Source organism: Poecilia reticulata, linkage group LG3, assembly GCF_000633615.1.
Source record: "Poecilia reticulata strain Guanapo linkage group LG3, Guppy_female_1.0+MT, whole genome shotgun sequence".
NCBI lineage: Eukaryota > Metazoa > Chordata > Actinopteri > Cyprinodontiformes > Poeciliidae > Poecilia > Poecilia reticulata.
The window spans coordinates 12516599-12537837 of NC_024333.1; the positions used below are offsets into that span (position 1 = coordinate 12516599).

The 21239-nt window shown below is 39.9% G+C and overlaps 2 protein-coding genes across 3 annotated transcripts in view; one reads left to right on the plus strand and one right to left on the minus strand.

Moving 5' to 3' along the window:
• Nucleotides 1-8665, plus strand: part of tmem255b (transmembrane protein 255B) — a 25380-nt gene extending 16715 nt beyond the window's left edge. Inside the window, exons 4-9 of one of the 2 annotated variants that reach the window (XM_008404383.2) lie at nucleotides 2902-2991; nucleotides 3802-3882; nucleotides 4261-4346; nucleotides 4565-4724; nucleotides 5912-6058; nucleotides 6288-8665. In XM_008404383.2, coding sequence (XP_008402605.1) covers nucleotides 2902-2991; nucleotides 3802-3882; nucleotides 4261-4346; nucleotides 4565-4724; nucleotides 5912-6058; nucleotides 6288-6518 — 795 coding nt within the window. In that variant the 3' untranslated portion in view covers nucleotides 6519-8665. The remainder of the gene's footprint in view (nucleotides 1-2901; nucleotides 2992-3801; nucleotides 3883-4260; nucleotides 4347-4564; nucleotides 4725-5911; nucleotides 6059-6287) is intronic. The other variant, XM_008404384.2, reaches the window with a different exon arrangement.
• On the minus strand, nucleotides 8510-21239 carry gas6 (growth arrest-specific 6). Its single transcript, XM_008404385.2, has 15 exons — nucleotides 20757-21239; nucleotides 20390-20550; nucleotides 18598-18622; nucleotides 18435-18497; nucleotides 16579-16701; nucleotides 15613-15732; nucleotides 14107-14229; nucleotides 13089-13210; nucleotides 12628-12746; nucleotides 11975-12164; nucleotides 11718-11882; nucleotides 11453-11621; nucleotides 11010-11149; nucleotides 10730-10931; nucleotides 8510-10309 (listed from the first exon to the last, which is right to left on the minus strand). The coding sequence occupies exons 1-15, from the start codon at nucleotides 20833-20835 to the stop codon at nucleotides 10158-10160; spliced, it is 1953 nt and encodes a 650-aa protein (XP_008402607.1). The 5' UTR covers nucleotides 20836-21239; the 3' UTR covers nucleotides 8510-10157.

Here is a 21239-nt window from a genome sequence, read left to right on the forward strand (position 1 = left end):
AAAACAGAACATCCAGTCTGTTACATTATGCTGTCAGGCTTAATGTCTATATTGTGATTATTAATAAGTTTTCGCCTGAGCACAGCGGCGGTTGATCAGCTGCTCCTACTGATGACGTGGTGGCGGGTTGTTTAGTGCTAACGGAAGCAAAACACACCGAACTGCGCAGCACATGATAAGGTTATCAAAGTCAGTAGCAGGCTAACAGTTAGGCTAGTATAACTGACCCACTGCTCATTTGTTTAATGTTTTCTTTAAATTAAAACGTTTTCCTCACCTGTGAAATCTGAAGCCCTATTTACCATTATCTATGGTTGAATTAACTACTAAACATTTCGTCCTTTGTTCTGATTCTTTGATTGATTGTAGTATTTTCCTGACCACCGATATTCCTGACTCAATGGACAGAAATGGCGCATGTGTGACTTACGATAAATCACGTCATGTCCAGTCCAGTATACATCTATCAATGCTGCTGCCTCGCGCTCTGTCCTTCTCTCGCACTTCCCGCTACTTAGTAGTAGGTGTCAGGTTACACTGGTGCATTCAGTGTAGTCGGGGAAAAAAGAGTTTCATGCGCTTAATGTCCGATTTGCCATAACTATTTATTGAATTCATTGTCGGCACCTGGGGTGGCAACAGGGGTGGCAAGGCTCTCGTTTGGGGTGGCAACTGCCACCCCTGCCACCTCGCTAGATCCGCCCCTGTCCAAAATGCAGCCACAGTGTCCAAAAGAAAAAACATAAATGCAATCATTTGCATATTGAGAGTCTACAGAGCCTGATAAGCTCCCCACTCTGCTGCTGGATTACCGTTTAAACTTTTGAGTTTTATGTCAAATCCACATGAATTAAATGACAGAAACTAATTCTCTCACTGCATCTTTGATTCATTTTGTCCAGCTGCAGACTGTTAGACTGTACAATCAGAGTTTCTAAACAGGTATTGTGTAGTTGGTGTTTTTAATCAGTTTTCAGTTAACTAAATTCAAGTCTATGGAACACAAAATGTCACTAAAATCACTCTGTCCTTCTAAAATATTTCAGAAAATCGTAAAAATGCACTGAATCGTATCGAGTTGTATCGCTCAACAAATATTGTAATACATATCGTATCATGACCAGAATATTGTATGTCATATCGTATCGTGAAATTATTGTATCACTGCACCCCTAAGTGAGAGTGACGAGGTTTGGCATCATGAAAGGTTGAAGGAATAAAATTTGTTGTGCTAGTTGACACTTCTCGGAATTACAAAGTATTGTTTGCTTTGAAATGTGTTTTCAGAGTTTAGACAGCTTAAGAAATGAATTAGTTTTGCTTCCCAATTGCAACTTAACTTTAAATTAAGTTGATCAAATTTATTGAGCTCAGGACATTTTACGTGTTATTCCATTACAGTGATGAGAAAAATATTTAATATGAAAGTGAAAAAGAAAAAGAAGACCTCAACTGGGATTGTAAAGTAGGAAAAAGCTGTAAGTCCACTCACTGTGAAGCTCCCTCATATCGTTGAATGGATTTTGCATGACAGTCCACTCAAGGCTGCAGTTATCCCTGCTGCTGGCAAACCCTTTCCTAACAGACTTTTTCTTTCCTCTCAACTTTCTATAAACAGCTTATAAACTTTATACAATATTCAAATTTCACTGTCACTGACTGGTTTTTTTTTTAGCTGCAAGCTAAAAATATATATTTTTAAAAAATAAAGGCTGGGAAAATTTCACTGAGCGTAGTGAACCTATAAAATAAATTGTTTCAGTTTATGAAGTTGGTAATGAACTTTTTCACAATATTTGTTTAGCTGTTCTTGTACAATATCTTTAGAATTATGTCTGTTAAATGTTGTCTGCCTTACAATTCTTAAAAGTAGATGAGTAAACTTCATTAATCTCTAATAAGATTGTAAGTAAATAATAAATACAGAGGATGGGGAGGTTCCTGACAGATTTAAAGTCTGACTTGAGTTTTTCACAGCCTTTGTTAAAACATTCCAATAATCTAAATGAAATGGATCTTGACGACTCTCCGAGTTACAAATCAGGAAAATTACAAGTGGAGGCCGACGTTCTGAAGAAAAAAAGTTGTCTCTGTATCGAAGCTGCGGGTCCTGTGGGGCAATTTAAACGTCAGTAGCTGATGCTGATTAGTAAATTTTATTACCAGACATCTGTGATCTGCCAGCTGTGTCTGCAGGGCCGAGGGTGTGAAATCACAAAATGTCCGTGCCTTACAGTGTAAAAGACTCGGGTGGATATGCGAGTTAGATCACCTTGTCTTGGAAAAAAAAAAAAAAGAAAAAAAAAGGTGAAGGTAGAAGTTATTGATCAGTGATCAGGAACAGAGAACGCTCTAGTTTTGTGTGTGTGTGGCAGATTAGAGGGAATTAGATTGACCTCGTGGTCACCAAAAGGCCGTCCTCCTGCGCCGCGCGCCGGACCCGGCTTGTAAATCAGCCACAACATGTTGGCAGACGAAAGAGCCATACATTTCCTTTATCATCCTGCAGCCCAGACGCAGCAGACACCCAATCAGGATGAATACCACCGGGGATGTGAAGATTACCTGCTTGTGTGTGTGTGTGTGTGTGTGTGTGTGTGTGTGTGTGTGTGTGTGTGTGTGTGTGTGTGTGTGTGTGTGTGCGTGTGTTGGTGTTATGGGAAAATGCCAACTTTGGCTTTAAGCATTGAGCAATCATTGATCTGAAATTAGACGCACAATCAAGTAAATGAAACCTTGATATCAATGACCCAAACACAGCCAGTTTAAGGTTACAGATTACTCTAAAATTATTTTTAAATGAATTAAGACATACATTTCTGTGTGTTTACGTCAATAAATGATATTCTACAAATTTCTGCTACTATTTTATTCATATTTCTGTCTTCGTCTCTCCTTAAGCTTGTGGCTGCAATAATCTTCATCAGCATCGGAGTCATCACGTCTTTCTTGTGTGCCATTGTGGATGGGATTATTGCTTCAGAGTTCATTGTAAGTATTGCACAGATTTCTCCTGAAAATACATCAATTCGAATGAATTCATTATTTTTTTTGTCTGAAAAAGAAATGAGACGGGTTTTAACAAAGCAAATCTCATTCCACATAAGTCAGGCAGGGTTTTCTCCTGAAATCCAGGTCGAGACTCACACAGACACACCGATCGGGTCATATCGAATGTCCTAATCTCACCTCGACCCGTAGAGAGGGTTTCTTAAGCTTTTACCCTGATTGAAATGTCACAAAATAAATAAAATCCCCAAATTACAAGGAATCAAGGAGGGAAAATGTGTTGAAGCACAAACTAAATGATTACACCTACATTTTACCCCAGAATACCTCAAGCAAACAACGGACTAATAAGATCATCACAGCCTCCCCCCTGGGCGACAGAGGCTGCTGCTCTTAATGACATCCTAAAAGCTGCACTGAGCTCCTAATATTGATCACCAATATTATCTGGTCTCCACAGATATATGTATTTGGTTCTCGTGCAGTAAAAGTCATATCTATTGCACATTCAGGCCTTGGAAAGTAAAATGACTTTTATTACCTTTGGTGCTGCATAAAGTGCAGTGAAGAATAATGGGCTGGCTTTTGCAGAACCAGTGCAGTGAGCAGAAATGAGCAGATGCATGTTGTAAACCTTTGCAGCCTCAGTGGCGCACAGACGTAGAATAACAGCGCAAAACGCATCGCTTTTCACATTTAATGTGAACTTACTGTGGGGGAGGAGGTAAAAAATGCTCAGATTTTGCATGATGTCTTACACTTTTAATTGTTTAAATCTTTTGTCTGTTTCAGGACATACGGCCTTTGGAGGAGAACATGTGTGACTATTACAGCAGTGGATCAGGTTACGCCTACGATAACTACTATACTGAGGTTTGCTTTATTAAATGTATCCATGCAATACACACACACACACACACACACACACACACACACACACACACACACACACACACACACACACACACACACACACACACACACACACACACACACAGACAGACTTGTGTTAGAAAGCAGTAAAAGCACTAATCCCATTCTGTGCCTCATTGGATGTTTTATAAAGAATGCAGTGACATCTAGTGGCATGAACGCGTTACTACATATATGAAATCCAGTTATTGAGCTCGGTTTCACTATTACTCCTACAAATTGTAATTGGTTCCACACATTATGTTTACATCTGTTTGCCTAAACAACTTATCTAAATCCACACAATTTTTAGCCTGGTGAACTTACCAACTGTCCCAGCAGGTGGCGTGCCGCTCATTCAACAAAGCCTGCTCGCTTAGAATCAGGAGCAACACCTGCTACTGCTGCTACCTTTACTGTGAGAGGTGAGAGAACCAGACATTAAACAAGCACTTGACAACTGGGTTCACCTTGTGAAACTCAAATTTCAAATCCGACTGGTGAATTCAGATTCTGTAGAAACGACTAAGCAAAAGTGAACCTGTCAGTGTTAATGGTCATAGAAGTGCTTGCACCTCATAAGAGCAAGATTGAAAACACTAAAAGTCCTTCATGACTCACCGCTGCCCTCTTCCTGTCCCAGCTCGGAGTACCACAGCCGTTACTACGAGTTCACGGGGGTCAGCAGCTGCTTCGATGTGATCCACCTGTACCGACTGCTGTGGGCCTCTGTGGTGCTGAACGTGATCGCCATGTTCCTGGGCATCATCAACGCCGCCATCCTTGGAGCGTACAAGGATATGGTGAGCAGTGGGCCCAGAAGAATTACAACGAAAAAAAAAAAAAGTTATATGAAGGGGGGGGGGAAAGCCACAGAAATGGTGAAAAGGAAAAAATTTAAAGGTGATCGTGTTCCAGATTAAAATAAACGTGTGTAATATCCCATGTGGCTGGCACAGATGTCGGGAGTTTTATGTAACACTGCTTTAACAGCCTGCAGGCTTTGAAGAAAACGAACTCCAGACATCTGCTTTACTATGACCATTTCGTGGCTAATATATTATTTTAATAAGCTCGCCACGTGTCTCAGAAAACTCAACTGAGTGAAATAATGCCTAACTTAGAGATTTCTCCTAGCTCATTTTCTGTCTAGCTCTTGTTGCTGACACCATACCGTATGTTGTGTTCAAGAAAAAGAAAGCAGGTGGACAAGTGGAGGACAAAAGTGTGTCAGGCCTGAAAAGTTATCAGAAACAGCTAATGGTCATGTCTTCAACATTAGCCAATGTCCACAGAAAGACTTTAAGGAAGAATAGAAAACTTTTGATTAAAACTACTTTAATAGTTTGCACAGAAATCTGGCTCCCTGGAAGCACATGTAAAAAAATGTATATAAAAATGGACCTCTTATTGCTTCAGTAGTGACCTTCATCTCAGATGAGGAGATTCTCATCTTCCTCTAGACATCTGTCAAGTCATATCATGGCCATAGCACTGATTTCATGTTTTAAAACTTTTTCTATTGGTTTCATGCAATATTGAAATTTTCCAAGAAAACTGAATTTTGGATTTTTATAATCTGGAAAGCCACAATCATCAGAGTTCCAAACAGAAATAAATCCTTCCATCACTTTGTACGTTAAGTATTTTACTAAACAGTTAGGTTTCACTGGTTGAGATGTATTTCACTGGTGAAACACATTTTCAGGAAAGTTCTAGCACCTGCAATTATTAAGTTGCGAGGTGCTTATATGCTGACACAAAACTGGTTGCCTGAGTTTAGGAATCTTTAAAGTCATTGGTCAAATTTAAGTGGAAAACACACTATCCTTTCCTGTGATACTCATTAAAGAAATGTCTGAAAGCTTGACGAACTTTAAAACATTAATGATGCAAACATCTGTTTTAATTTATGCCTCCAAACCTTTCTTAATGATATCCCACTTCTTCCTTGGTTGAAATTCTTCTTCTTATTATTTTACTCCTGCAGCAGAAGCCCACTGCTCAGATTGCTCCGAGCCCTGCGCCTCCACCCCACATCCTCTACAACCCGACCCAGCACATGCTCTCCTACTCGGGCTTCTGCCCCTCAGGCCAGGCTCTGCCCGCCTACCCAAACTACCCCATACCCATGCAGGTACCACAACATAGCTAATAATGAGATGTCCTGGTGTTCCTCTGCCATGTGAAAATCCACATGTATAACACAAAGTACTGGCTGATGCTTTAAGGTGAAATATTTTTGGTGGATCTTGATTGACATTTCTTTGGCCACGCTGCAAAGATCAAAGAAATGAAAAGCACATTTCACCTAAAAATACCAAAGATCACTTTGGAGATTTTACTCCGTTTCTCCTCCCCTCCAGCATACCAGCAGCTTCCAGGCACCTGCCACCCCACAGATGATCCCTGACAGAGGCTCCGGCGCCAACCCCTCTGAGGAAAGCCAGAACCAGCAGCCCGCCCAGATGCCCACCCAGCCACCGTCTCAGGGAGCCACCCAGGACCCCGGAGGCTACATGCTGACCCCCAACGCTCCCGTCCTGTATGGATCCACCTACAGCCCCTTCGAGAAGCCCCCGCCGTATGCCTGCTGAGCCCCGACACACACACACACGGAGAGAGGTGGAGGAGGATGTCTTCCCCTGGTTCAGCACAAGACTTTCTGAAGGTTGTCTTTGTAGAGAGAAAACTCACTACATTTCAGTTCAGTGTCTTTTGGGTTTTAACTGATCTCAGACACAGACTGATAGATGTATATCTTTATGTTTCCTGTGGTTAACTGAGGAAATCAGCTGTTATCTTTTTTTTTTTTTTCAGCATAAGATTATAATTCGTCACTCGTAAAGAGTTTAAAACCGATCAACAGTACTACCCCCAAAGAGCAACTTACCACTTCAGTATTTCAAAACCAGAAGAATACATGCTTACTCCTGCAGCTGGTTTACTAGATCAGTAAACCAAGTAAAGGGAGTAAGCAAACTCCTCAGGGGCTCAAGCTGACACTAAAATATGGGATTTTATTTATGAAGGATCGCTACAATTCACTTCACCACATGCTTGGAGCCCAACATTCCTGCCATGATCTCATCCTCTGACAGTTCAAGGTTAGTCAAGGTATGAGACTTTAAAACAAAACGAGAGAGAACAGTAAATGTCTGAAGCACCATTTCTGTTCATCGGGATTTAAAGGAAATTAAGCCCCTTTTCTCTCGTTGTTTATTTTAGGTTGAAGACTGTGGGTTTTGCAGATCAGATCTGCTAAGCCAGCATTTATCAATCTAAAAATATCGCCCGTGTTAAGAAAATTTAAAAGTAAGCAAATTTCCAAAGTACTCAGTAATTTATGTCTCAGTTTGTGTCTGTTGCTGACGGACACTATGAATGTACAGTGTGATATTAGGACAGTGGACTGATCTAATGTCTCGTTTAGATAATAGATGTGTAGATAATCTTTATTTAAATTAAAAAGGGCTTTCTTGAAATGTGAAATGGAGATCAGATGATATTCATGTTGCTCTTATTTAATCTTCGTGTTATTTAATGTGCACTTAAGTCAATATACTGTATGCATTATTGATGATGTGTGTAAACTGTTAGGATTCAGTATCTGCTGCTATGAAATTCATACCGTTTTGATCTTTGACTTATATATTTGTGCTGTAAGGGCTTCGAAAGAATATCAAGCAGTAGATTTTGGAAAATTCAAGCATTTTCTTCTTGAGGAATAATGCAACATTCTTGTTTAAGTGGTGCATACAGTGACAACCAAAATATAAGTGGAAAAAAAGAAGCATGTCCCCAAGAGTCTTTGTTGACAGCAAGTGGAAAAGAGATGCTATGACGATCAGAAAATCAACCTTACGTAAACACAAACCCTGGCGTTTAACGATCTGCCTTCATGTGAGAAAAATTTGTATTTCTTAGAAGATTCAACTGAAAACAAACTCGGACTACTAGGTGACTTCACTGTATAACTCCAGTTGCTGTACGTAAAAAAAAAAAGAAAAAAAAAAGAATTTAAATATCTTAAGTAAAAAGCAATAAAATGTGGTTCTGCAACTCCCTCTGCTACAGCTGTTCTGTCGGACCGGGTCAGAAGTTTCAAGCAGCTTTATTTCAACATGTTTTCCTATAAACCCGACTGTATACATGTTCACTTCTTGTTCTGATGTTGGGGCCTTGCATTTGAAAAGCCCATGGCAGGCTGTTACATAAGCTCACTTTCAACAAACATGTTTCTCAACTTCATTTTAAATGTGAAGTGTTTACTCTCCAGGGAGAGATGGGAACTTAAGGTCCTAAACTCAAAGTTTACTCAAGATCCATTGGTTTTTATTCTTTTTAATTAAACCCGTCCATTAGACTGCACACTTCCGACTAAATGTTTTAAATTCTCTCATGCTGAAAATGTTAAGACTATAACAAACAACATCAACGTGAACTGAAATCTAATATCTTTAGCGCCTCATCTGTAATAAAAATAACTCAAAGTAACATGCAGCCCAAATTTAGAACACGACTATGACAAAGAACACACACAAATCTTTTTTTTTTTTTTTTGAAAATACAAATTTACTCTATAATATAATGTTCATACAGCTGATTTTATTTTTTAAATAGGTTTAAGGGAAGTTAAAACTCAAAAGTCAGACATCTTGCAGCATTGTACACATACTGGCAGTTTAAAGTGAAAAATAAAAATAAGAGAAAATTCAAGATACAACATGATTTAAAAAAAAAACACAATAGAAGGTCAAACTTGATACACTTGCATTCATTCATAAGAGAACTATAAAATGACAGGGATGTAAAATAACATCGGAGCCCTTTTGGCGTTTCAAGTCAAAATGCTCCTCTGACATTCTCAGCTTTGAAACGTGTTTTAATTTGCTCAGCACCGATAAATTAAAAACGAGCTCCTAAAGACTGATGCTACTTTGATTCCAGGCTATTGCTCTCCTCACCTCTCGGTTTCTGTGTCAAGCAGACAAACCTATTGCCGAAGCTTTCCTCAGACTCAGGCTGAGAGGCTTTTGTGTTGTTATTTTGTTGTTGTTGAAACGATCCAAAAATATTGCAGCAGAAGTAGTGTTTGCTTTCTGTCATTTCTAAAGCATTTTACAGTAACATTATTTACACACAGTATAATACAGCGCACTCTTCTTGTTCTCAGTAGCTTGTGTGGTGCGATTGATGCAGTGCTTTGTCCGTCGCTCATGGACAGCGCCCCTTCCCGTCTCTTCTGTGCTTCTGTGTCCGTCAGGTTGGTATGTGGCAGGTTTTAACTGTGACTCTCGGGAAAAGAAGGGGAGTCTGTGATGAAGTAAGTGACTAAAGCTCAACAATCAGGTCAGTGCTTCAAAGGATTGAAATCCACCCGGAAAATGCACAGGCCGATAATTTGAGCTGTTACAGTACTGCACCGTTGCAAAAAAAATGGTTCACCCGATCGGAGGGGAGCTGTTGACAAGTTTGGGTTGTTGTTTTCTAGGCACATGGTTGATTTTTTTTTTAAGGTTGCAGGCAGACATGAAGTGCTTTTGCAATCGAGAGGAGATCATAAAAATGGCTCCACGTTGCAGTCCATTTCTACCTGTAACGATGTGCAAGGTCATCAACAAAACACAAAGCTGTGTTTTCGATGCTGTGGCTCAAGAGGAGATTCAGCATTTTAAGGGCAAATACGAGTCTCGGTTCACAATCAACACGTTGTTATGCACCAAACACTCAGAGACGTTTAAGCACCAGATGAGGACACTTTCTCTGAGCAGGGTAGTGTAGGGTCCTTGTTTGTTTTTTTAAAACATTTGTTAGCACTCCCTTTAATCAAGTTTTGAAAATGCCAGCAAAGACATTAAAATAAATCTGCATTTCAACAAAGGTAGGATGTGTAGAACTCCGACCAGACAGGCTCTAAGCATTTAACACGGCTTTGAAAATCATCTGCTGTGTTCTTATGTGCCTGTAATACGTTGGCAGCTGACATAAAATACAAAATGTATTGCCATGTATTTGCTGGGTTCTATGGATTTTCCTGCTCAGTTGCCACCTGACATGACAGGCTGGGGTAGAAATCTCCAGCAATTTATGTAGCAGTGTCAATTTTAAAAATGTGTGTTTTATTCTTTTTTCAATTGAAGCCATCTCCCAATGAGTCAAAGCTTTTGGAATTTTAGTGGAAATTTTCTCCTCACCCCCATCAAGTCAAAGACCTACTTATAGACCACTTTTTGTCACAGCTGAGAGTTCAGCAGGGGGCAGGAGTGAGAACGGATGTCGTTGTGTTTGTGGATGGCCTTGTCCAGGTCCAGAGACTGTCCGTTCACTGCGACTTCCAAGCAGCCGCTGTAGGCCGCAGACACCAGCGTGGACACCAGGGAGACGTCTGAGGGAGGAAATGACAACATGTGAGTCAGCAACACCAAAAGTTTTACTCCCAGTGTTGAATCTGCCACTTAGCAAACAAGAGCCCAGCCCCGCTACACGAGCCAGTGTTAATTACTGCTCTGATGTACGATTAGAGGCTCGGAGCTACTCTCATCTTAAAACAGTGGGTTTTATTTACTCTAACAAACGGCTCAGAAATGGAGCAACTATGATTAGAAACAAAATGAAACGATGCACTGCTGGTTTTATTTAGTAAGGTGATGTTTTGGCAGCTCATCAACACTTTGTTGTAGAAAGTACTGGAGACGAGGTTTGATAACACTAAGATCATGCAGAATGTTGACTATCAACTTTACAAGTGAATGTGGAAAACCAACTTCGGCAAAAAAAGAAGAAAAAAAAGGGGGTTAGTCGTTACCTGGGAGACCTCCTATAAAGGTGCTTGAATGTGAGAAGACGTCTGTGGTGTATTCTGATTCTTCGCTTCGTCCAGGCTGACCGTCCACCAGAAGGAGAGTCTGGTTACCTGAGATGGTCACCTGGATGTTGTGGCTCTCGCCGTCGCAGAGGGGCGCAGGAGAGCTGGCGATAACCACGTCGCCCACAGAAACCAGGATGAACTGAAAAACAAACACGAGATCAGTTTTTACAGGGAAAGAAGATGAATGTGTGAGGAGGCTGAGTTATGAATCACTCACATCTCTCCACTCTTCTGTGGTGGGATTGTAGTCAGACAGAGCGATAGAGAGAGGCACTTTGTCCTGGTGAACCAGCGCAAACAGCACTCCGATACCAGAAAGTGGGCGCAGGGTCATCTGGATGCTCAGGTTCTTGGACTCTAGAGAACAGGAAGTTTTGAGTACACGTTGAAATAGTCAGTGAAAGTCAACTTACAGTCATCAAAACAAGCCTAACAGTGAACTTGATGAATCAGGAATGACAAATTACACTGTGTTGTGCGATGTCCAATGCTTCTGCACAACTATGCACATTTGGGATGGGCGTGAATATGTTAGTGAAGTCTACCAAAGTTTTGAAAAAGGTATAGTTTCAAACTGCTAGATTTTTTTTGTAATGCTGCTTTGTTTGATGTCCAATCATTCTGAGTTTTCTCTAACTGTCTGGAGGATAGAGTGATCACCATAGCTGATGTTGAAGAGAGCGAAGCCTGATCCAGGGTAATACGCTCCAGGAGCCTCAGAGCTGAAACACTGCATGTTGTCATTGGACCGAATGGTTTCTTGGATTGAGGTGTCTTCACCCGTCAGCCATCGCCACTCCATCATGCAGCCATCCAGACGGGGATTTATCTACGCGTCAAAGTCAGGACGGTTGGAAAACATCTGAACAGGTACCTAACCTCAGTGTGTGATCAGGAAAGCTAACAAGCACATACAAATAAACACCTGATTGACGAGGCCGTCCTCCCTGAAAGGAACTCCTCCGACAGTGAGGTTAAGTTCGTGCATGCCTTTCTTCAGCGTGAACAGGTCGCCATTTACAGCGATCTTCATGACAGCCTCCCTGTCGATCTTTATCACCAGACTGCGGCCCTGCTCCTCCACTGAGATCTGTGACAACACATCCAAGATGTTTTCAGTAAGTTCAAATTCCTCACGTCGTGTGTAGCTGCTTTTCCAGCCTGTGAGTAGAAACTGCTAACCTTTCTCCACTGGCCGTCGTTGACGAGGGGCCCGCTGCTGGTGACTCTGCTGACGGCGCCGTACTTGAGCTGCAGCTCCAGCTTCCCCTGATGCATTGCGAGGACAATCCAGGAGCTGTTGAGGTGGCCTCCTGCGAAGAAGATCACCCCCTCACTATCGAAGGTGCGGAAGTCAAACTCTGCAGAGAAACTGATGAAGGCAGGGGAAAAAAACCCAAAAAGAATGGAAAGAAATGAAACATGGTAGAAGCAAAAATGTAGGAGATAATTTGGCCAAAAAAAAGGTGGCATTGACAAAATGCAAGGAGCTTTAATCTTTTTCTATATTGCGGAACAATAAAATAGAAAAATAATTAATAAATTAGTTTAAAAACTGGTCATAATCAAACCCAAATCAGGTGTTTTGGTTCTTTGGCTAACAATTACCCTGCAATGCCACACCATAAAGATATCCTTCATATCTCAAGAGTTCAAACTATAACATTTGAATTTGTCGATTGAAAATGAATTACTTCTTTGGCTCAAGTTAAACACAGCCAGACACACCAACATTATCTGAACTAAGGCTGGTACAATGACTTCATTAAGCAGGGTATAAATATAGGGACTGTCTCACACACTGCTGGTGATAAGCATGAGGAACATTTTCTTACCCGGTGTGGACCCTGCGGCGGAAACGCAGCCGTACCACGGGCACGGCGCTGAACATGCGACCCAAATAAAGAGAACGAGGATTTCTCTTCAGGGAAGGCGACATACACGGCGTTATAGGCTGGAGAACAAACCAAAACAATGATACTATCAGGCACAATGAGGTAGTTTATGAAATGATAAAAGTACACAAGCATCAAGACTGTGTGAAGTCCTGAGTTACGTATTGATGCTTCAAGACCTTTTAGAAATGTACCAGTTCTACCAAACAAAGCATCAAAGTGCAACTGAAAACCTGCAGAGATTATTATAGGTCGTTTGTTTTTTTTATTATGAGTAAAAGGCTTTAATTATTTTTATGGGTTCTCAGATGCACCTGTAAACCATTTAACTTAAATGTAATGATAAAGTAAGTAGATTTTAATTCTCGGTTTCCAACAAGAACAGAACCTGATACCACTACCTTACAGCTCCTCAGATCACGACCCAGCTTCCTGCCCTGACGACCGTCACAGAAGCAACGGAAACTCCCGGGAATGTTCAAACACTCCTCCTCGCAAACGCCAGACTGGCACTCGTCCACATCTGCAAGTGATAACAGAGGTCGGATGGATTAAAGAGAAGAACGCTTGTAGTGCCAAGATTACAGGGAAGCAGAGAGTTCACAGTCTTATCAAAGATACACCATCATTTTCAAGGAAAACATAACTTCCAAGAACTAAAACCACACACAAAAAACCTCGACAAAACTGAAAGAAAGAGGGTTTTCTATCATTTCAACACAGAAGGAATGCACACAACACTTGAGTGAAGAGGTCACTGACGTTGGCCGGGCAGTACTTTGGAGCTTCACGTACAACCTTACATGGCCATGAAAAGATTGGCTTAAATAAACTTCAATCCTCTGAGGAGGGACACCGAGTTTATGAAAAGTCTGGTTCCCACCGAGTCATTGTTGGCTTTCATTCTATATTTCCATCATTTGATTCTGTTGTTGTTTCAACTTATAACAACAGTGAAGATAAAAATGCGTTTTTTAGAGCATCTTATTGCATGTCTTGGGAAACACACAGCAGATCAAATAAACACATTCAACTTTAAAGATACATGTAATCATTAAACAGGTAATTAGCTGGATGGCTGTCTTTATGTTTTAAAAATTCCTTGATCTATGAATCCATATTTGGAGTTCTTCAGAGAACCAAAACAATCTGTGGGTCTTGGAAAAAAGAATTGTGGCCAATTTGCATGTGTGCTTCAAATTCTTTTTCAGTAGGATAACCTAAAATGTTAAACACACAGTTTGATCAACAGGGAACTGTTACCTAATTGTGCAGCATTTCTCCAAAATATTTTTTGCTTTCTTTTCATGACCTACAGCGGCGCTACATCGGGCGCCTGCTGAGGACAACATCGTTCGCGTGCCAGATCAAATAAAACTGCCCCAGTTTTTCTTATTGTGAATGGCCGCACAGACTCACCAACGCAGCTTTTGCTTTTGTTGTCGTAGACGTAGCCGTCCTCACACAAGCAGTCATAGCTGCCCTTGTTATTTTGACAGAGAGCTGTTCCGCACACGCTTGCATCCTGACACTCGTCAATATCTAAAAAAATCGAACAAAGTGTGTGTTCAGTTCATGTCAAAGTGAGATTTTATCAAATTGTACATTTAAATATTTGTAATCAACAGTAAAACAACATATCATCAGATCCTCATCCTTGTTACCTGAAAAACTGACATATAAATTTTATTAAGTTCAGCTATAGGGAATGAAAGAATATTTGCTACAATTTGATTTATGGATGATATTGTAAATAACGTGATTCAATGCTTGGAGTTTCTCCTATTATCTCCAGAGACTTTGCTCTCTTCCTGATTTCAGACCATCAGCAAAATTTTATTTTTTAGTCAAAAATAATGTGTAGGTCAAACAAAATAAAGTTTTTTTCTGAAAAATAATAAGCTCATTTCTTAAAGTTATGTGTTTTTAAGACCTCTAAATTGTCACGCTACCATTATGAGTATGTGAACACCATCTACAGTGGTATTAAGTCTGAAAGAGATTAGTTAAAACAAGAGATTATAAATGTTACCAATTTCATTACTTTCTACCCAAAACAATTAATTATAAGAAGGTCCAATACTTATGAATGTAATATGCTCTTATCATTGTTAAATAATGCATTTAACAATGCATATCTAAGATATAACTTGGATATAAAGAGCAACTCTCAGCAGACGTTTTAGAATAGTTTAACAAAGAAAATAATTTTCTCTCTCATCGTTTTCACATGAGAAAGTTTGTGACGAGATTCTTCCTTAAATTAGAAATAAGACTTAAATCTCAAAATCAATATAAACTATTCTAAATCAAGTGTTAGAAGAATTGTTTGTCTTTTAAAGTAGTGAGAAAACCTTAATTCTGTAAAATTAGATGTTAGATTGTTCCCTATAATCCTTGGTAAAGTCTCAAACTTTTTATGTTTGTTCTTCAGATAAATAATAATCATGAATATAAAATCTATTCCTCTTCTTTTTGAGTGCAGTTCTTAGAAACCTGATAGAAAAGTGTAGTTCAAGCTTCAGATGAAATCCATTTTATTGGCGAGTCATGAGATTGATTTGACTTTGGAGAACAGGTAAATCTAATTACTTTAACAACGTTAAAGTAATTACATCAATCAATTAAAGTAGTCTGTGTTCATCACAATAACTTCAATTAAGTTTTTACAAAGTGAGCTTGTTACTCTTCAAATTTTATAGACGTTATACAAGTGTTATGGAAGCATAATTAAATTAAATTAAAATAAAGCAATTTAGTATTGTAGATTAATTACAACCTTTATTGATAACGTAGTTTTATATTTGTTCGGTCTAAAGTGGATTCAAAGGAGAAAGGAACCTCAGTAACAAACGGTTATTTGCAGCTGCAGCTGTGATGGGACCCCAGTCGTTAGAATAAATGGTTCAGTGGTTTGTGGCTTACCATTACACATGTGGCGACCCACCAGCATGAAGCCATCATGACAGGAGCAGCGGTAGCTTCCAATGGTGTTGTTGCACTTATGTTCACAACCGCCATTATTTCTGGTGCACTCGTTGACATCTGCAGAAATACCAAAACTACTGTCAATATAATAAGAAAAAACATCCAATCTGAACCTGTGCAGCAGGTTGAAGGAAGTTCACTGGATTTAGAAGTGGTGCCTGAATAAGATGTTTACCGTAAGAATGATTTGTAAAGTAAATTCTAAGCTTCTGAACAGTGCAGGACTTCTTAATCCCAATGAATTGAATTCTTACTTTCTTAAAGTCCTTAAAAATAACTACGGCACTCTGTAACTGTGGCTGAGGATTGCAGCAGAGGTTTAAGGAGCAAACTTGTCATGTTCTGGAAAAGGTTTGGCCCAAGTCAAATTAAATCTGCTACAGTTTTCCTCTAACAGTAAGGTGGCGGGATGAGTCACAGTGGAAATGTTCCTCTCTCTCCCTCCCATTGGACCTGGATTTAACTTAAGTATGTTTTCCAGTTCTTGCTTGTACAGCAATATTCCTTTAAATGATGCTGATCTCTGTAGAAAGAAACATTCTTGTTTTGAACTCTAGTTCCTGTTAATGCCATTCAAAGGAATCTAACCATCCTCCCCCGCATGAATAATAACTGCATCAGCAGTTGGGTAATAATATTCCCGTCATAAACAGCTTAAGTAGAAAGACATAAGTGAAATAGAAAGAAACTAATTACTTTCACCTTACGAAGGTACATGACCTTAAACCCAAATAAAAAAAATCTTTTGAGCCAGATCTTTCCATCTGTGGATAGGATAGGCGTTGCTGTCAGAACCAAGGTCAGAGTGGTGAGATGTCTGCACCAACTCTGGGTGACACTGCATAAATTCAACCTCTGCTGAGATCCAGCTCACAATGTCGAGTCATGTGATGATGACCATACCTTTCTCACAATTGGCTCCTGTCCAGCCTGTAAAGCAGTGACAGTGGAAATCGCCCTTTTTGTCCTCACAGCGCACCGTACCTCTGGCATTGCAAGGAGAAGGAGAGCACTGGTCTGGAATGTCTTAAGAGTTTGAAAAACAGGAGGTAATAGGTGTTTATTGGTTACCTGTTAAAGGTGATACAAAAGAAAGTGTGTGACATTCACACACTGCATGCAACTGTGAAGCAGAGAACATAGAGGAAGGACAAATCTCATATTCTGCAAATCAGGAATTCAGTATAAATAGCCTAACGCAGGGTAACCTATACTCCTGGATAGGCCCTATTTGGGTTTCCCACAATACGAAAGCTATAGCTCTGAATAGAAAAGATCAAACTGATACCAACTGCATTTTAATGTGTTTACTTTACTTTTCCAATTAATACTTCTTCCTAAGTCCTCTATGCCATCTTAGGCTTGCGTAAGAGAGTGCAAATCTTGTTTCTTCTGCTACAGTTATCATAGCAGTGGAGTCTGAATGCTTGACAAGTCTGGGCATGTCAGCTCCAGCTCAGTAAGTGACAGAAAAGGACACAGTCTGAAGAAGAAAAACAGAAACTAGTTCATGAAACAAAGAATCAACTTTACAAGCATGCCTATTTCGCATTATGCGAATGTGCCGTGGTTTCCATTTCCCTTACCTTCACATTGAGGATTTTTAAAACAACAGCATTCATTACAAGCTGAAGATTTGCATGGATTCATGTTCTGAATGGAAACTGCTAAGTCTCTAACCGTTCACAAATATAATTTAAGATAGTCTGATTACATTCCTAAAAGAACTAGAGATGCTTTTCAAATCATTAAACAGACGATGACCTTGTATTTCTAATGTAAAAAACTGTTTAAGTGCTTAAATGAAAAATCTGCAAAATGTGCCAAGTTTTTTTCCGATTAACTGATTAATCGTCAGAATAATTGGTAATTAAAATAATCGATAGATGCAGTAATACATCCAAAAAGGACGAAAGATCTGTGGATGATTTGTTTATATATAACTAATTATGTCAATCACCCATTAATTCACATGGATTAAATGTTGTCATACTTTCTAAAAACAGACATTATTAGTTTGATGTTTGTGAAAATGTTAACTTTAAGTTAATTGTGAGGACTGAACTGATCAAAGCACTCCAGAGAGCCACCATTCTGCAGTGCAGGAAGGAGAGACAGGATGAATTGGATATGAAAAAAAAAAAAAAAGTGATGCAGGAGACATTGCGTGCAGTCAGTTGTTGCTGAAAGCACTGCCATGTCTTTAAGTGCCTCAGTGATGTAGCTGAATCATGGCACCCACCCGGAGACTCCACAGCCAATAGCGTAAAAGCCGGGTGGCTCCACGTCTCCTCTACCCTGATGCAGCAGAAAAATCCTGTCCTCATTTTACGTCAGACAATTTTTTATTTTTTTAAATTCACGTCACTCCTTCACTGGTTCGGCTCACGAAGAAGCAACTGCAGAGAGTGAGTATGTGACGAATGAAGGGGTGTGTCCTCCATCAACCAATGTGCAGCATTAACTGTGCAAAGTGCTGCAACGTTACTCACGAACGCCTGGGCATCATTTCAGAAAAAAAAACAGACTAGGTTTGATAAAGAAATTGGGAACAGATAACTTCCACTCCATCAGGAAAAAGATGCCTCTGAGTGATGCAGAGCAATGTCACTGCAGTGCAGCATAACCGGGCAGCACAATGAGATGCCCTCCTCTGAGTGTAGCATTGCATACAAGTAAAAATTTAAAGAGAAAGAAAGTTTGAGGAAACAATAAGGAATGATCAGTTATAAGTAACCACATTTAAAAATCAAACTTACTATGCACACATGTGATCAGATCCTGCTTTTTCTTTTCAGAATCCCCAAATTTCTCCACACAGCCTGAACAAAGACAAAGAACAGACAGCACAAATGAAGACATTGCAAATCAAACTAATGGAGAGAGTGAGGATTTAGTGTTTTAGGCAAAAAAAGAACTTACCTATGTACTTGGGATAGAAGTAGTCCTGAATCAGACAGAAAAAGAAAGAAGTTTTAGTTACTTCTGAATATAGATTTACAATTAACAGGGAAATCTTTGTAACACATGATAGTTTTTAAGATATGGAGTCACTACTGCGTCTCTTACCAACACGTGTTATAGCTACACAAAAAAGACAGAACTAATCTACACACTCCTTCCTCAGCGACTTCCTAAAAAAATGTTCTGCATTCCTAATAGCCATAATATTCCTCGAGGCTCCTAGTTGCAGTACTCAGCCACATGTAGGTCAAAATCTTCAGAAAACTAGCAAAAAGGATAGTCCTCGAGGCACAGAGACTTGCTGCAGAGAGAACCAATGCACCAAATTAAAGGGCCAGGCTTTTTTTTTTTATAAATAAACCATCACTTGGGAACAATTACAATAAATAAAAGCTGATTATTTCATGCAGCAAATGATTTGCCAAATTCTAGACTGTTTCTAACTTAACACTAACATTAGTTACTCGAGTCACCCTCAAGTGGGAACTTGATGTGTGTGTATAATGCCACAGAAGATGTTTTTCTGTCTCTGCGGAGCTAAAAAGCTGCAGCAGGAAGAAAATGCAGAGTCAGAAATAGGAACCTTCTGAATGAATAATGTAGCTTTGAACGAGACTGCAGCTTTATATTACTAAATATATCTTTAGCAATTATATTTTATCTGACATTTGCTTTACTTATGAGTTCAATCCTTTTTATTTTGTCCCTCTTCCAGTCTTCAAGTCTCTCTGATTTGCTAATCTAATCAATAATCTGTGAGTCATAGATTAACACTTTTAAGCATTCTCAATTCTCTACGTCAAATCCTCACAAGTGTTAGTTAAAGGCCAAAGGATTACTGCCTTAATGCTGCAAAATGTCAACCCCTCTCACTTCTTTCAGTCATTATTAATCTCAAAATTTTTATTCAAAATATCAAGAACAAAAATTCTCAGAGCATCTTGTATATATTGACACCTGATACAACCAGTGTTCAGATTTATGTTGTCAAAGACTAAATATGACTGCATAGATTAAGATTCAATTTATTTGTCGTTGGTGCTTGTTTACATATTCATCACATGTAGAACATAAGTAGCTTAAGGAAGATAATCTCAGCACACACCACCATGTTTTATTTCGTGGCTAAATGTCAAGAGACAAAAACAAGGTGTGCCTGTAATTTAGTGATGCAATGTGTGAAAAAAGGATTCTCACCTCCTGTTTATTTTCTTTATTAGTCACTTTAGTAAGGGTTTGTTTGCAATTTTGACTTGCATTTGTGAGCCAGTCTGACATACATGGATGCAGAGATTATCCATTTGGTTTCTCATATTTGGCAAAAACATAAGCCAAGCAGATGCCAATACCAATCATACCATTAAATGCATGTCTTTCTATGCACAAAAGTGGTGAGGAGTGAGTTTAAAGATAGAGGTGTTATTGTGAAAACTGGAAATGATGAGCTGAAGCTTCATTAATAAGATGACTCAAAGTTGATCACAGAGACAACAGGACAGACAACAACATGTCAGGGCCCCAGCATGAGAACAGTGGTGACAGCTAGCAGATCACAGAACACAATAGATCAAAAACACCCAAAGCCCAGACAATGAATCATTAGCCTGGTGTCACTTGCAGTCATCAGTTTGAAGTAAATGTAATCATCATGTAAACAAGGCATCGTGGATATGTGTACACATGTAAATAATGCCACTGATGGAAGCGGAAACAAGCTTGAAAAGTCCAACAAAATTGTTTATATTCTCACCGTCTCTGGGTCGTTTTCAAAAATCTCTCTAGCCTCCTCCTTGGTGCACCTTTCCTCCACACACTCTCTCTCCAAGTGCCCTTGCTTGGTCTCCTCAAAAACTTGATTTGCTCGCCTGTGTCTTCTCAAAAACTGGTTCGCCTCTTGGGGAGAGATTAAAACTAAAAGAAAAACAAAATGTGCCCTTTAACGAAGACATGTCTAACCATCTGGGAACGAGACAAATGTTGCGACATACCCCAGGTTAACCGTCAAAACCATTAATGAGGATTATGACGCGTATATAAAAAAATAAAAAGCAGTGCTTCATATTAAATTGAAATTAGCGAGCTAGCTAGCCTGCCGTAGCATGTAACTGTTTACTTACCACTGTGGGACCAGCGGACGACCAGCAGGATTAGCAGGGCAACCGACGACGAGACGGACTTTGTCGGGGTCAGCCACATTGTTTAGCCGCTATGGTGGCGCTAAGCTTGAGAAACTTTCTCCTGTCCCGTGTGGTGGTCTCCGAGTCCCGTCTCTGTCCGAGCTAACGTCGGTGTGAAACACTGCAGGTATTCAGGTAACCTCCACCGTCTCCGTCCGTTAGCAGCTTCCAACGTCTCTGTCGCCTCGAGGACTAAACGTTGCTTTCAAACAGCACGCGCACAGAATTAAAACAGTCGACCTGTCTCGTGTCTGCGGTTCAGCTCGTCCCCATTGCGGTTTGGGTGTACTTTCCTCTCCCTGCTTCGTCCTCTGTGTACCGGTGTGGGTCTGCAGCGAAAGACTGCACGCCTCAGCCCTTGTTGCAGGTTACGGTGGTGCTTCTGGAGGGGGAGTTGCTCTGAGGAGTTTGTAATGATGCAGT